The 17,857-nt window shown below is 35.8% G+C and overlaps 1 protein-coding gene across 1 annotated transcript in view; it reads left to right on the top strand.

Moving 5' to 3' along the window:
* Window positions 1–3,710: 3,710 nt before the first annotated feature.
* Window positions 3,711–17,857, top strand: part of LOC5575148 (villin-like protein quail) — a 65,892-nt gene continuing 51,745 nt past the window's right edge. The window contains exon 1 of the mRNA XM_021846615.1: window positions 3,711–4,646. Within this exon, the coding sequence (XP_021702307.1) occupies window positions 4,626–4,646 (21 nt within the window). The 5' untranslated portion in view covers window positions 3,711–4,625. The remainder of the gene's footprint in view (window positions 4,647–17,857) is intronic.

Genomic DNA, 17,857 nt, shown 5'->3' with positions numbered 1-17,857 from the left:
AAGCATTTCGAAAATAGAATCACAAGTTTCATAAGCGAGATGTATGAATTGTTTGAGAGCCACAATTTGAAATAAATTTCATAGAAATCACTAATACAACTGCTTCGATATCGATATTGAGTACAAGCTCAGAGAATTCTAATCACAGGTAGTTTGACAATGTCTAGTTTTGAAAATGCTTAACATAATAGGAAAGTAACACGAAACTTGACAAGTATATTTTGGGTTTTCGATGAAAACATAAGATTTTTTGGATAAAATTTCAGCAAACTAGTATGTTTAAAACTAGTGAACCATTTTCCGAGTCGTATCCTATTCTTGACTCTTAAGATTCACTTTAGCAAAGTTTTTTTTTTTAAGATAGTGGAATCATATTTAGCCACAATACTCCTTGTACTTATTATTGCAAAGTTTGAGGCCATTCGGCTGAAGAAAATTTACTTGTCACAGTGAATCATGTAGGTTCCCAAAAATTTCTTGCTCTACTAGGATTATTGAGTTCACATCATGGATTTCTTGCAAAATATTTGAGCTAACTAAAATGTTCTATTTATTGGAAATTATGGAAATTTATCAGCGATTCCTTGCAGAAACTTTACAGTGACTCCCGTATGAACTGACATTTGTTTTCAACTGCGTTCCATCAAGATAGGCCAAGAAATTACTTTTCAGCAGCAAATCAGGCTTTATAAAGGGTGTACGGAATCAAATTGCGACACACACAAATATTTCGCAAAATTCGCACTTTCAACCAATCATCTTCAAACTTTTAGGGAGTAAAATAAAACATGTTATGAATAAGGATCCGTATCCTATTCTTGGCACTTTTGATTCACTTGGGCAGTGGGGTTTCTTGAAAGCTACAGAGCTCATATTTGGCCACCATATGCATTGTACTGAAACGCTTCTTAATGCAAAGTTTCAGACAATTCGGCCGAGAAAAAAACCCCATGCCAAAGTGAATCATGGAAGTGCCCAAGTGGTTCTGCACCCTATTTTCCCATGTTTGTTTTATTTGATTTCAATTCCATATCTTCATACTACTCATATGATCTTGTACAACATTTGGGCCAACTTTTTTTTTGCTTGGCGGTCCTTTTTTCTTCATACCTTCTGAGTTCACTTCCTTAGGATGCTTCCGAAGTGCCTGCACTTTTCAATTTGCCACAGTTCCGGTGTGCTCGGGGGTTGACATGCTTCGTCACGAAAGGACTTCCTTTGCCTTGTACCACTCCAAAACCTCTTTCGAGTAATGGCACGAAGCCAAATCCGGTCAGAAAATCGTAGGACCATCGTATGACCTCAGAAGAGGAAGTATATGCTTTTGAAGGCATTCCATTAGTTACACCTGCCCATTGACCGTTCCAGATGTCACGAATGGGGTGCTCCATTTTCCACTCGAGCAAATTGCTCGCCAAATCACATATTTGGCAAACTTTGACATCTTCTGCTTTCTAATGTTCTCGGGGACATCGAATTTATGATGAGCAGTGAAAAACTGGAGCCCCGGTAGCCTGCTTTTACGGTTCTATACCATTTCCCGGAAAGACATTTCCCGGAAATCATTTCCCGGATACCCCATTTCCCAGAATGACCCATTTCCCGGAAAGATACTCAAGAACAATTAAAATAATCAACGTCACAACCATTTAAAAGTGATGCAATTTGATTCCGTACACCCTTTTGATGAACCTTAAGATTTCTTTGACAAGTTTATTTTTTCCTTATCAAGTTTTAGAAACTTGATCATAATTTTGAAAATTTGTTAAAAGCTTGTTGGAAAGTTTAAGTGCTTGAATCTACAAATATATATTTATGATTTTTTGTTGAATATTTCAGTCAAATAAAATGTTTGGATTTTTAGTAAATTCTTCGAAAATTATCCACGCTATATCAATATCTATGGCATTTTTTGAAGCTACAGCTACAACCAAAATATTCTTAACTCGTGTTACAATATTATTTAGAGCAGTTTAATGGTTTTGTAAAAATATATCAGCCAACTAAAATGTTTGAAACTTATCGTTAATGATTCGGTTTATCGATGGGAGTAGATCGTTAGGCCGAATACAGTTAAGCCAAATGAGTCGAAATAACATTTGTCCATTTACTACTATTTCAAATGGCTAACACATTCATCAGTGTTTTTTTTTCCTTTATCAACGGCTGATCTTTCTAGTTATATTTCACAGCGGATATTTATTTATTTATTTATTTATTTATTTATTTATTTATTTATTTATTTATTTATTTATTTATTTATTGTAAAAGTCTTCGATAAAACTTACTATCGTACAGACTATAGCTTATGCGCTAATTCTTAATCTAAACACATTTTTGGACAAATTAAAGTCAAACAAGTGGTACACTTCATTAAAACGTTGACAACACATATTTAGAGGGTTATTCTGCCCATACTGGGTGCGATGCGTAGCCCTTCTGAAAAAATCGAATCTTCTCGTCGACCTTCCCGGTGCGTTGAAGCGTAGCCTTTCCAAGAGATCGGAGCAGTCAAAGGTTGTTGTTGAGCAGGTCGAATATCAGCAATCGTTGAAGAAGTTCCCGTCGATTCTGTAGTGTAGGCAACTTTATGAGGGCACAACGCTGTTCATAAGGAGGGAGATGGTGATTGTTACGCCATGGGAGATGACGAAGTGCAAATCGGAGGAAAGTTTTTTGTACGCGTTCTAGGCGAGCGATTTGAACAGCATGGTAAGGTGCCCAGACGGTGACGCCGTATTCCAATATACTGCGTACAAGAGATACATACAATGATTTGAGACAGTATATATCGCGAAACGCTTGAGTATTGCGTCTGATAATACCCAGAACTACAAATGCCTCTGCTGTCACGGATGATATATGTTGCGAGAATCTGAGCTTAGGGGCGGTCCATTTATTACGTAAGGCAATTTTCGGGATTTTTCAACCCCCCCTCCCCCCATGATAAGATTTTTTTGTATGAAAATTAAAAATAAATTGTATGCCGCGTAAGAAATCTCATAACCCCCCCTCCCCCCATAAACCCTTACGTAATTAATCGATCGCCCCTTAGCATTGATCGTAATTCATAAATCTTTAACATATGCAACTCTCTCCCATAGCGTATTCAAAAGCGAACGTTGATTGTAACCGCGAGAATGTAATTACGTTGCTTTTTCTAATGTTCACCTCCATATCATTTTCCTTGCACCAGTCCAGCAGACGGTCAATAGACCTTTTCATGTGACAGATCCGTCTATGCATTTGTTTACATCGGTGGAGGACCGGTGCTAACACGGGCCTGTCATTTTCATAGAAGAACTGTCAAAGTGCTTCCCGATCAGCTGATTTGAGACGTCATGTGAATAGGCCTATATCCTTACGATTCATTAGAACTATCGGACATTTGCGGCATAATAACCCTTTTGGCCTAACGGCATTCGGCCTAATAGCCTTCGGCATAATGGGATGGAAGAATTTTTCAAAAATTCATTTCAGAAGTGAAAGGTACTCATGAAGCAAACTTCAAACCATTTTTGATGATGTGTTTTTCCAGGTAATAGCGTCATATGAAAAACCTTATGAATCCCACTGTTTTTTCTTTAAATTCATCAAAAGGGCGTAACACTAAAACGGATCATACGATCATATTTTCAAAATTTTGCCTAGATATGCAGTTAAACTATAGAAATGGATTGATGAGCACAAAGTTGAGATTTATTTTTAGAAATAGTGATCTAGGAAATACTGTGGCGGTTGGCCGGAGTGTCTGTATTTTTCCCATTGTGATGTATCGCTATTGAAAATCAACAGCGTTAGGGTGGCTCAGTCATGGGTCAGGTGGGGTCATTTCCCGGTCGTCTAGATGATCACAAATGGGAATCCATTCAAATTAGAGCCTCTAAACTTTTTGATCCCATCGTCCAAATCAAAGCAAGCCAGAATTCGAAATCGTGAGCCACTCTACACTCAACTAAGTAGTGAACCAGCGTGAAAAGCGGAATATTTAAATGGCGATTGTGCCATTAGTCAGTGCGCCGAGGGCGGATCACCCATTATTATGCACGGCCGCGCATAGAATACAATGGTAGCTCAGTAACATAAAACCATGCAGAAGAATGGTAGTTTTTCCGCTGGGGATTCTATGATGAGAAAAATCCGCGGACTGTTCGCGTGTATGCGTTGCGTATCTTGGTATGATGTGTCGCGCACCAGGCCAGGCCACTTGGATCGGTCGGTTTTTGCAGTGCCGAATTGATGATGCTGTTGTCGTTGGTCGTCGAGGTTGAAGAGAGCGTGAAAAAAAACCTAGTGATCATCGCGACTAGATTAGTATGTGGGTGGCATTCAGGTGATGAAAAAGGCACTTTTTTCGCTCGATGTTCTGGTGAACGAGGAAAAACAGAACGGTTCAGTGCTTATGCGGCATTGCAATCGATAGAAAGTGAATTTGGTGCAGAAGTGAGTTTATGGGTTGTGGAATCTAGTTGTTAGAGTGTTATGAATTAGTTCAGAATGCCGATCCAGTTTATTGATAGTTCATTGTGATTATGATTTGTCGATGCTATGAAACAAATAAATTTTTGCAGTACTTTGTCAACATAGAATAAAGTGTGAAATTGAATGCAGATCGATTGAGGACAATGAGTAGAACAGCAATGAAGGTAAGATCAATGTTAGTGTTCATGAAGTCAACTCTCCATAACTCTATATTGAAGTGACCATCCATTTAAGATCGCAAAATCAGTGCAATTGCGATTAAAGCGATCATCAAGGTAGCCATGAAAACCAACTTTTAACATGGGTCAATAATTTCTATAATTTTGCATCGTGATATGGAATATCGAGTTATGGAGAGTTGGCTGTACTTGTAAACTTAAAGTCATCTTGATCAATAATACCCATGAATATGTTGCCGCAAGTAATTTCTACTCCGTCTCTTCATCAACAGAAAATCTCAACAAAAATCAACAGAAAGTGTTCCTACTTCTAGAAACATGTCTACTTCTGGTTTTGATTTTTTAACTGAATCAAATGATTGATGCAATGTTCAAAACCATCACTATAACAGAAACAGTCCTTTGCTTCAAACGGACTTGCGGAAATTGACTCGCAGTAAGTTAAATTCAAATGGATCAAATGGAATGATTCGCAAAGCAATTCCATCGGCAGAATTTTATTTGATGAGTGCTCTTCAGGACATTTCTCTAGCCTTACTTGTTTTTCCTCTACTAGAAACCCTTCTACAACTGATCTTAACGAGCAACCTGAAAAATATATTTAGGAAATTCATGCCAAGCATCATTATACATAACCTCTTTACCCTTTTTGCATAAAACGTTAAACTTTAAAGGTCATCCATACCTTTTTCCTTTAACAATTAGCAAAGGGGAATTCAACACGCGTATCGGTTCAATTTGTTGTCTGAGTGAGGGGTATATAATTGCTTTAAAAAAAAATCTAGAATAGAAAATACTTGAAGCTTCGATTGGTAAAAGTCCCATGGAACGACAGTTAAGCCACGGGATATAAGGGTTTCATAAAGTTCACCTGAGAATTCCCAAAAATAGATTTCACATGCATTTTTTATAGGACTGACTTACACATTTCTCCAGGCAGGAATTCCTCCAAGGAATCAAACAGAAATTCCCCCATAAATTGTCTACGGATTCATGTAAAGAGTTTTCCAGGATTTGGTTTTGATTTCCCCTCTAGGTAAATTGTAGTCTTCAAGAAGTTTTTCCAGAAATTCCTGATGGTAGTTTATCGAATTGATTGCTTCAAAAATAGAAGGCATGGGTTCGTTAGTTCCATATCACCATTTATAAAGATAATCCTCCGTAAACTGTTCCATTTTTTTCTGAATTCCACCTAATATTGTTTTAAGAGATCAACTAACAATACAGCTATTTTTTAAATGATGGGTTCAATTAATTCCTTCCAGAATTCAATTATTTCTTTCAGAAATTACACTCAAGATTCCTCTAAAACCTTATTTAAGGATATTGTCAATGTATTCCAAAAATTGATTCAAGATTTTCCAATGAACTCTTTCAAACTACTTCTAACATTTTTCTTTGGATATACTCACGATATTGCCTTAAACAATACTTTTGGCAATTTTGCTGCGGGTCTGCCAAAATTTTTCCATGAATTCTATAAACAAAATTTGTACCGAGTTCTTCCCTGAGGAATTTCTCTAGAGTTCTGAATGAAACTCAGTCAAAGAATTTATTTAATGAAATTTTAAAGAAATTATCAGAGGTATCTTTCAAAAACACTAAGATGTTTTTTAGATCACCAATATTTCCATAGATGTTTATCTTATAAGAATTTCTCTATGGATTTATTCAGAAACATCCCTAAAATAGTAAGAATACATTTCTCAGGAGCTTTTCTTAAAATTTTTAAAAAGATATTTTGAAAGAATTCCCCCAGAGTTGACCTAGCACTAATTCTCGCCCCATTTGTACGATTTTAGCATACTTTGTATGAAAATCCGAAAATTGGCACAGATTTTTCGTAGGTCGAAAATTAGTGCTTTTCTTCTACATGTTTATTAATAAATGTTTCCAAAAAATGTTTCAAAAATTAATAGAGGAGTTTGTCAAGACATTCGTTCTATAAATACTCGAGAAATTATTTCAGGATCTGTCCAGATTTTTTTCTAAGAATATCCCTTGCAGAAAATTGTTAAAGTTAAGAAGCAAAATTCGGAGAAAAAATCCAACGAATTTTGCAAAGGTATAAACTCTGAAGGAAGCATAAGATGAAATCCTGAAAAGTCTCTGAAACATTTTCTAATGCATCTGTGGAATGATTTCTGTATGAATATTTGGAGAAATCCTTTATATTTTTCCGGAAAAAATCTTGAATGATTTCGAAATCTCATTGAGATCTATCGAAGAATTTTCAAGAGAACTACAGGGAGGATTGAAGAAATATCTGAAAAAAATTAAAAACTGCGTAGAAAGGCCAGGAATCGTTTTTTTTAAAGAATGCTCGAAAATATATAGTGCAGAAATTCCTACACAAATTTCATTTGTGGGAGGTACTCTGCAAACTTCTTTAAGGTATTTTTGGAGAAATTTCTATGATTGTATCCAAACTATTTCAAATAAATTACTTTAAAGAATTCCATTATCAATTTCTCGAAAAAATCCCTGGCTAAGGCAATGCAAAAATTCTTTGATAATCTTTGCAGTTTCTGGTTAAATTGCTCAGAATGATGAAAAAAAAAATTAGTTTGGTGGAAATTCTACAAAAAATCCAGTAGAAACTTAGTAGAATTTATGGAAAAATCTTTGAAATAGTTCTTTGACAAGTTCTAAGAGGTATTTCCGGACAAATTTGTTGGTCTAAATTTAATTTTCATCAAGAATATGTATAAAAAAATGAAGAGTTGGAACTTTTTGAAGAATCCTAGAACGAGTTCATGAAGTTAATCATAAATTTCATGCAGTTTCTAAAGGAGTTTCGTGACTAAGGAAAAATAAAATATAAAAATACTTGAGTGATTCCTAACAATATATAATTCCTAAAACGAAATTCCGGGTCTATCTTCTGACTGAGTTCGAGAGGGAACGCATGGAAAATGTCTCATAAAAATATACAGAAAAATTTCCGAAGGTGCTATTTTAGGCGAATTAATGGAAAAATCCCTATAAACTTCCCTGTAAGTTCTTTGTTAGAACTCTTGAAACAATTCATGAAGCCTTGTGTTAAGTTCTGATAGCATTACAAAGATAAAATTCCAAAACAAAACAAAAACCTTGACTCATTGAAAAAACACGAGGTAATCCGAGAAATGGTTTCTGGAATAAACTTTGGAGTGATTAATTATGAAATCTTTGAAGAATCGTATTAAAAACATCTGAATCTGAGGAGAAACTCTTTAGGAGTATGTGGAGCTAGCTCTCATCCCTTTTTTTACATATTCTTTATGAATTTCTGGAAGAATTATTTTATGATAACTTGGCAGATCTTTATGAATTTTGTAATTTTTTTTTAAGTTTACACTCAAGATATATTGGCTGTGAATAGAATCGTCAAATGATATCTGTTTTGATGTTAAGCAGAATTCTAATTGTTTAGTGAAGCTGAAGAAATCTTCAAGAAGAAATTCAAATATGAAAACAAAAATTTAAATAATATATTTTCCTTCACAGCTTTCAGGCCTCCAGAAGAGATTTTTTGTTCAGAGTTGGAGAGCTGAATATAAAAGATCGTGCTTTCCCATGATATTTTTTAAAATTAAAAAAAAAATATGATTTTTACTGGATTGATGACAAAATAGTGTGTTGCGTTAATATGCAAATGCGTCGGTACCAACTGATTGGTATCCTCGGGATAAGATTTTTAACATGTTCAGGTCGAAATGAAGTATCGAACCCAATTCATCAAAACAGAACAGCGCAAAAGCTATTAGAAAAATGGTTCCAGCCTTTCAGATGGGGGCACGTCCCGCATACGATGTACATTCAAGTGCGCAGCAGACTGATGTGATGGGCATTGGAGTGGAAAATTATGCACACTGTTGTTTCACTTTATTCCTCTCTGAGTACCTTTCCAATAAGTGCTGTTCCTACATTTGGTCGGATTCGGTTTCAACGCTGCTGTTCACTGGAGCGGCACTGTATTCTTATTAACTCGATGGAGTCACAAATCCAATAAACACTTTGATGTTTCAAACATTTCTGTCATCGAAATCCACCTGTCCACTATTGTCGGGCCTTTAAACGAATTCTCAAAATCATCTATTTCCGATTCATTTCCCAGCCCGCTTCCGAGTCGTTCACCTCGCACACAACTACAACAAAAACCGTAACCTGGAGCGCGGGAAGAATGGAACTTTTTTCGCTGGCCCACTTATGCCTATAAAAGCATAACTGTCCCATTTGGAAACAGTTGGCATTGAGGAAAACGCACTCAAAGTTTGAAATTTGTCTTCTCATACAAATGTCCATGGCTTTCTAATACATGTCAGTATGCCATATTCATTTAGTGACACCGAACAGATGACTAATTTGGTTTCGGTAGATTAGCAAAATATATAAACTTCAATAAAATTCACGATTTACAGTTGCTATTTGGTATAAAATCAAAAATGGTTAAAAGGACACTACTTTGATAAAAGTTCATGAAAAGGGTGTAGATTCGAAAAACCACTTGGGACAGTTATGCTTCCATGGGCAGACTTGGCCTGTTCCGAGCGCGGGGGAATTTCCATGAACTGTTTTCGATGTTCCACGGTGTGTAATTTCCAGACGGTAGGTGGAATATAAAAGGTGCACACCATTATGAGCTTTTGTTCGGTTCGGTTTTCCATTCCCACTGCCCTCGTTCAAAGCAGAACAATTTATCCCCTGTGTCTGCTGGTGCCAGTTTGTGGGACTGGCTCCGGAGCAATTCCCGGGGCATTTTTTTGCGAATATTTTCCAGATCTACGCATCACAAGTCATGCGTATCTAAGCTAGAGTTTCGCCCCCCAGGTGAATCACGCCTGCCCTGATAGCGGATCTCAGGTGGCTTGTCTCGGTTGAAATCACAATTATGAGCCTATTTGCCGGTTCAATGCCCCTTCCACGCAGTCATGAGATTATTATTGCTATTGGTCGTTTTTCCAACATTCTGTTCCATTGCTTAGAATATAGGTTCCCAAACTTTTTGGAAGTGCGACCCACCAGAGAAAAGTTATAAGAATTGAGATTTACTTATATAGGCTATTTTAAACATGTTTTCTGAATCTTGAATCCACTTTTTCAGTTTTAAAAAAAAAGTTTTTTTTTGTTTAACTCCTCCCACCTTTTACCCCTCTTTGTATGGGATTTTGAAACATTTGTAAGCCTTATCGCGCTTTCAATGACACCATCTCCCAACTCCCATTGGAGTGTGACGTATTTGTGCATGACCCCTTGTTTCAAATGTTCCAGTCAAAAATGGCTCTAGAACATAGTTTCCCAAACTGTGAGTTACAAGGGATCGTGATTCCATCTCATGGGAGATGCTGAAAACATTACAAATTTTTTAGGGAAAAAATCATGGCTGTTAAAGTAACTGTGAAACACTTCAAAGTAATAAATGTTGATTCTAATTCATATTATTGTGGCAAACGTTAGTGGTTTTGGGTGGATTAATGTTAGTATAACATGTCATTAAGGTGAACTTACGTTAGGAAGGTCAATCATTAGAGTGTCCTAATAGTTAAATAATTCAGACCAGCTATTATGTTATGAACGAGTACACACTCAATCAAGATTTGCTTGTTCGGTACTTTTTTATACTGGGAATTAATTGTTAATCATAAATACTACTGAACATTCAGCTTTTTATTTGAAAATTTCTGAAGTTCAGTAATAATTTTTACTTCTTACCGCTATCAGACCCATTTCGACCATTATATTGCAACATTACCGACCAGGCCGAAAACTCAGTAATAGAAGTTTACAGAACAAGTTGCAGAATGATGATTTTTACAGCACGAGTCGTAAATTTATCCTACGAGGCTTGCCGAAAATATATAAATTTTCTTTGACTTTTTCAAAAAGTTTACTGACGGAGGAAAGCAAGCTAATTAATTGATAACCGCTGCCGGACTTCCGGTCGCTGGTGTCTCCAGCCCAGTCGGCATCGCTGAAGCCTTCCATCATCAACTCTGTCCCATTACTTCCGCCAGGTTCCGTAGTCCACCGTGTGAATTAGGTATCGCACAATCCTCTTAGCATCGTCCACTGGCGATCCATCGTTCTTCACACCAGTAATCCTTCCGCTACCGATACCTTCCATTAGGGATGGTACACAAATTATGTCACGCGAAATTTCAACTTTTTGACCCCCCCCCCTTTGTCACACTTTTTGTATAAGTCCTCCGAAAATTTTGTAAGACTTGTCACGCTAGGCTCGACCACCTCCCCCCTCCCCCTTGAAGCGTGACGTAATTTGTGTCTTTGCCTTACCGTCCGCTAGCATTACGCTCATCTCTTTGGATTTCTGTAGCATATCGAATAAAGCGCTGCTCCCAGTCATGTGTCTCGACGTCCCGCTATAAATTGGTTTTCACTTTCAAAGCCAAATTGGTTTCTTAGGTTTTTTTTTTCAAAAGTTTAGATAATTTCCAAGAGGGCTTAGAGTCAGGGTCCAATTGAGAAATTTAATTTTCAAATTTGTTATTTTTCTTAGTTGAGAAAAACTTTTTTATTTCTTTTTGCAGTTCCTACCATATAATTTTCATAGCAGGATCGCGAGAGCTCTGAAGTTGCCATTTCCTCATGTTTTTAAGACAGATTAAAAGATCATCACGGATTCGAATTTTCTACTCATTTTGATATTGCAATGCCACTTGCTGCAACAATAGAATTAGTTAAAGTTTCAAGAGCATTGTCACTATCAAGTTTTGTTTGCAAAAAAATGTTAACATCAAGATTACTATCGATGGATATTTTATATGTATTCCAGTCGGCTCGTAATTTGAAAGTGGAGCTGCTAGGATTGAGAATCACTTCATGGAATATTTGAAATGTAACAGGGACATGATCAAAATCAGTCTCAGCGTGAGTCTAGGTTAAATCAGGTTTAGTTCATTGAAAGCGTTTTTTCCCTTATAAGCAGCAGAAATTAACTCACCTGTAAACTGCTACGGCCAATGAAATGCAACATGTTGTTAACAAAATGTTGATACAGTTAACTCTCCTTACTCGATGTTCGGTATCTCGATATCGAGTTAGAGAACCATAGTAAAAGTTGGTTTTCATCTAAGACAAGATGTGTCAGTTGAAAGTGCAAAAATGAAACCAATTGCCTGTCAAAAAAGACTACTTCTCATTGGTCGTTTTGGCAAAGACCTACTTTCACATCGTTGAGTTGAATTGCAACAGTGCACTTTGTTGCTAGACAAGCCGTGTTGCTAGTTCATAAATTAGGGTTTTCATCAAAAGTTTGAACATTTTGCATAAGATCTTTTTGTTTCAAATCTTTTAAAATTCGAAGTCAAGTTTACCGCATATGCTCTTACAATGCTAAAAAATACAAAATACTTAATTGAAAGCAAAATAATGGTATTTGTTTCAATTTCCTCTTTAAATATCGTTGGTTTTTTAATAAACCTGATTTTTTTTTAACGCTAGCATCCTCTAGTGCAGTGCTTCCCAAACTTTTTCAACTTTCGCCCCCTTGAGGCCAACATTTATACTCCCGTGTTAGCCTTTTCGCCCCCTTTCTGGATTTTTGTCCCCCAATTTCTGTTTTACAAATTTTCGCCCCCTTGAGCCTGAAAATCGCCCCCAGGGGGGCGAATTTGCCCACTTAGGGAATCACTGCTCTAGTGCATTGTATTAAAAAGGGTGCAAAATACTACCAAATTATGAGCCTTGATATTTAAATTTGTTCAGAAGATTTGCCTAAGTATCCTTTACTGGTAGCACTGACTTCTGCATCGTCAAGGTTATCGACTGAAAATCAACGGGGCAGTCTTAGTTGAGCTGTCACGTCCTGTCCTAGATTTTCATGGCTAACTCGATGGTCCCTTGGATCGTATTTGCATCGGTTTTGTATTCTATAACTCGATACCTCCCTAACTCTATGGTCCCTTGAATATCGAGTTATGGAGAGTGAATTGTAAATGCTTAATTTAGTTTTACCAAATTAGGATGATAGTGTTTTCTAACACAGAACACCTAGATATAAAAAATGAATGTAATGTTTGGTATGACATTAATAATGAATTGAAAAAAAAAACTCAGCGTGAGCTACTAGTTGGCTACAAAGGTGAGTTGGACAAGACGAAATCAATCGTACAAGGGTTTCTAGAAGAGGAAAAACAAGAAGGGATATCACTTTTTTCCTTATTAGCAATCGGCATGAAATTTTGGCAGAAAATTACAAATATACTCAATTTCATTACCACAAAATATGAAAATTTTCACACTACCTGCTAAAAAATTAAGCACCAGGTGAAATCGCTCAAAACATAGCGATAAATAAAATATCTGCTGTATTTTGAGGTTTTGAATTTTTCTTTTCTCATCGTATAAACAATTCCCACTCAGGCTATAAATGGACAAACAAGGCAAGTTTTATAAAATTGTTGATGGGCATAATTTTACAAAAGAAAAACTACTATTATTTTGAGCGATTTCACATGGTCCTTAGCCGGTAGTGCGTAAATTTTCATATTTTGTGGTAATGAAATTGAGTATATTTGTTTCGTCCTTATTTTGGAGACTACCTAATGAGGTTCAAATCATCACATTTAAAGAATGGAAATTCTGAAACATCTCTATTCATATCATATACAACTATAAATTCCATTTTATATATTTTATTATAATTATTTCATTTATTATATGCTGGGTATTGAGAGGGTGCATTAAGGCATCAGAGAAGTCACAGATGGACGATGTAGTAGGGTGTCAGCCGGAGTCTAGGGGAGTGTGCCGTAACATCCTTGCACTATATGCTGCTACCAGTGCCGGATTTGGGCTTCGGGGGGCCCGGGTCAGACATCTTTACGGGGGCCCTTGGAACAAAATGATCGGGAAAGCTTAGTATTACGAAAATAAGATATTTGGAAAGCATGTACATGAACCCCGTGCGAAAATCGAGCTTGCTGCTCTAGTGCACGCTACATGGGTATAGACAGCCACTAGTTACACATTCTCCTGTGCGCGTTGATAGTCATCATAGGAGCTTATTTCCTTTGTAATTGTGAATGTTATATCAACTAGCTTTGTTGAATTGATTTTTATTGTTTAAAACAAGTTATTAGTTTGGCCAGTACCACGTTGTAGGGTAAATGTTGACAATAAAGAAAAATAAGGTTATTTTTACCTGATTTGACAAATTGACAGGAACTTTCTTACTAATATAATATTTTATACTTTGTACATCTTTATTACAGTGCACGCTGACATAAAATCAACAACTACAAAGAAAACAAACGTAGTCACGAAGCGTGCACTAGAGCAGCGAGCTCGATTTGCGCACGGGGTTCATGTACACCTGATACCTTTAAGGCCTTTGGGGGACTACTTAGCGTCCACGTAGGGACTTCCAAATTTTACCTGATTTTTTTCTTACCAAAACGAGCACTTTACAATAACGAACTAAAAACATTTCGCATTTTTGAAAAATAAGGGATGGCCTAGTGCCCAAGACTAAAGTCTTAGTTACTTGCTTTATAATTTTAATGTTTCCGATATTAACAACAGTTTGGAAGAACTATGGACACTTAGGTAACTTGCAGATGATGCTGTAGTATCTGTAAATAGCCTATCAAGCGGAAATCCTGCAAAAACTATAGCCAAATTACCTTGATAATCTATAAGCCAATAATTTAAGAATCGGGGAAAATATAATTGTATAAATATTCTGTAGATTATGGCCAAAATTATGATATATTCTAAACTCTTAGTGAATATTGCTATATTCAAACGAAATATGTGGATTTAGATCAAAACTGTAGTTAATTCTAAGCTTTTAGTAAAATTTGATATATTACAAGAAAACAAAGAAAATATTAATACAAATATATACAAATACAAATGGAAAAGACTACAGTAGAATATGGAAATATAGAAATTTCGGTAGGATTTCAGATAGAATAGCTGCTTCAGTATCGTGATAGCGAAATCAGGAAAATCCACGAATTATCGAGTATCTTCGTCTTTTCAAGATCATTCCAGGACAAAGAGCACTGTAATTTTGACAGTTTCTCTCCAAAACGTTGCGACAGCTTGCTATTATTAACCCGCGAAAAGTTTTAAAGTTTTGGATATAGCCTTGATGATTTTCATCAGAGAGAATTTTCATTGGAACTGGAAAAATGAGACAAACATCGTTTTGAATTATCTACTCACTTAAAAAAACATAATCTCATGTCATAATATCTCTGTTAGAAATGGTATCGGATTTGTATTTTCAATTTAAAATCATTAATCATTAATGTAAAAATAATTCATTGAACAGTATTCACTTCTCGGGGGGCCCCCTTCATCGGGGGGCCCGGGGCATTTGCCCCCTCGGCACCCCCCCAAATCCGGGCCTGGCTGCTACAATGACTTTAATGTAATTGTTCTTGTTTACTACAGTAGGCTACAGCGAATGAAACGAAGCGTCTGATGTAATATTATTTTGTTTGTCCTCCCTAAACATATGGAAGCTGGAATTTTGTTTTTGATGTATCCGGAAACTTTATTGACAAATCGATGATTTTTTTTTTATTTTTATTCAAATTATTTGGTTATTTTTATTATTCTTCCCTAGACCAGCCTAATATCATCAGTAGGACAAATATTCCAAAGAAAAATATATGTCGGCCGATATAATACTGCATGCATTCAGATGCTGTTTCACTGCGTCATATTTTATTGTTTCTACCATTTTATTTTCATATTTTATTATCATATTATTATATTTATTATAATCTGTTCTACTATATAACATATCACTATAATTTAATTTATCATGTTTTGGGGAGGGAGGGAGCATCAGGGCATCATTGAATTTACAACTGGACAATGAAGTGCCAATCGGAGTCAGGAGGAAAAGTGTTAGTCGTTTGCGTCTAGTAATTTTCTCTCCAACAGTTGTAAAAGATTTGACGCGCCTGGAAAGCTCGACAAGTATTGCAAATTCTAATACTCAATCTGTTGGATCATATGGCTGGAAGGAGATTCTCTATTTCCCGCGGGTTTCGCGTAAGTGTTTCTACTTACAGGTCCGCCACCCCCCTTTTGGCCCTTCATACAGCGATATGTTGAATGCAGATTGGTAATAAAATTTGACCTTACTGTTGAGTGGAGCCGCATGCAGAGCAAGACTCAAACAAGGATTGGTGGCTACCTACATACATACATACATGAAATTGAGTATATTTGTAGTTCTCAGCCAAAATTTCATGCCGATAGCTCATAAAGAAACAAAGCTACAGCATGTCAAATTTGAGCATTTTGTATGAAAATCAGCGTTCGCTACTATTATTCTGAACACAACCGTACTTTCATAGCTGACTACTTTTCTTTGTACTAGTCAGTAAGCTAATTTTCTTTAAACTGACTTGTGGAAATTGACTCGTATCAAGTCATTTTTTGTCATTGGTGACTTAAGTACAAAATATCGCTCATGGAATAATTCACAAAGCGATTCCAATGGCATTCATTCCGATAGCTCATAAGGAAATAATGTTACAGCATGTCAAATTTGACCATTTTGTATGAAAATTGGATTTCACTGCTATTATTCTGAACACAACTGTATATTTACAAAGCTGTGTACAAAAGAAAAACCCAAAATCTAAAAAAAAATGTTTTCAATTGATATTTTTACGCCTATGAAACCATATGCTTCATCCAGTCGACCATTACGATAAGCATTTTTTTTAGTTTTGATCGAGGTTTCAAATAAGTTTCAGTTATAACGGTATGTCATATGTATGTTATTAGTTGTTAGAAAATTAAACAGCTCATCCTCTTTACCTTTCAAAGAATGAACATTCTTATTCAAAGTATTCAAACAAAACGCTCAGTCATAGTGGTGGTTTTGAACATTGCACCAATCATTTGATCCAATTGTTCAATTAAAAAAATCTGAACCAGAGGAATACATGTCGCAAGAAATAGGAAATTTTTTGTTGATTTTCTCTTTGGATTTTCCGTTGTAAGAGACGGAATAAAAATTAAAATGATACCCCATTGAATCACACTTAAAATTCTAAAGAATAAGGGAAATACTTTGAGGCTGTTTCAAAACGTGGTTTAATTCTTACCAACTATTCAAAAAATACATATGTCATATCGAATCGTAATAAAGAAGCTAGAAATGAAAATTGAATCACTCGATGTAATTATAATCGAAATATCGATGTAATTATAATGTAAATATCGATTCAAAAAATCCAATAAACAGAAAGAACACATCGATTCAAAATCCTAGCAATTTTCAGCAAATGTCACAAAATTCATTTATGCATGGAAAAACTGTTGTGTCAGAATTGTAATATATAGTATGATTTTTTTTTATTTGTGTTTTACTTGCATAACTTCAAGGAAAATATTTTTCAAAATTAATAAAACTTTATTCTTATCTTGACATTAAGAATCCGTGCCGATGCAGTTCTATAAGACAACAGTCGGCTGATTGATACGGTCAGCAACTCTCTACCGTCCCATATCTTATTTCTTGTAATTTTTCTCTCGTGGGTCTAACACCTGATGACTACTAGCCATCTAAAAAAGGGCTACCCATTTAAGCTGGCTAGTAGCCATCAGAACCAAGAATTTGGGAATCTATGCTCTAGAAATATCTTTAACATTTCAAAAATATGCAGAACTTTCAGGATATCAGAAGCAATTTTTTCGATTTTCCAGACAAAAAGGTCAAATTTAGAAAGTTAGATCTGAGCTATGTATAGACCGATTTGAATAAAATTTTCACAATGCTTCAGGTATAAATTGTATGTCAACATATCTCATAGAGTGATTTCTCTAATCAGGATTAAAAACAATAACGGTTTGGCTTAAGGGATTTTTTGACGATGACGAGATATACAAGTCTGCTAAAGACAATTTTCGTGTGTGGCTTTCCTATAAATCGTTTGGATTTTCCAGAAATTAACTCGTGATTGAAAAAAATAAATATATTCAAGCTATGTATGGAAAATGTATTGTCCAATATTACCGGTATTTGAGAATTTTAAGGTGTTTGAAATAAGGGTAAAATAGTTTATATTTATTCGTCAATCAATAGTTCCACGACTCAAATAATCATAAAGCATATAAACCATTTTTATTTTTGATAATCCTCTATCCTTGTGGGGGTCGCGACCCACAGTTTGGGACACAATGGCCTAGAAGTTCTCCGCCGTGGCGCTAAAGCTCATCAG

This window comes from Aedes aegypti, chromosome 2, assembly GCF_002204515.2.
Source record: "Aedes aegypti strain LVP_AGWG chromosome 2, AaegL5.0 Primary Assembly, whole genome shotgun sequence".
Lineage (NCBI taxonomy): Eukaryota > Metazoa > Arthropoda > Insecta > Diptera > Culicidae > Aedes > Aedes aegypti.
Note: the sequence above shows the minus strand (reverse complement) of the source record. Positions and strands in the feature narration are given on the sequence as shown.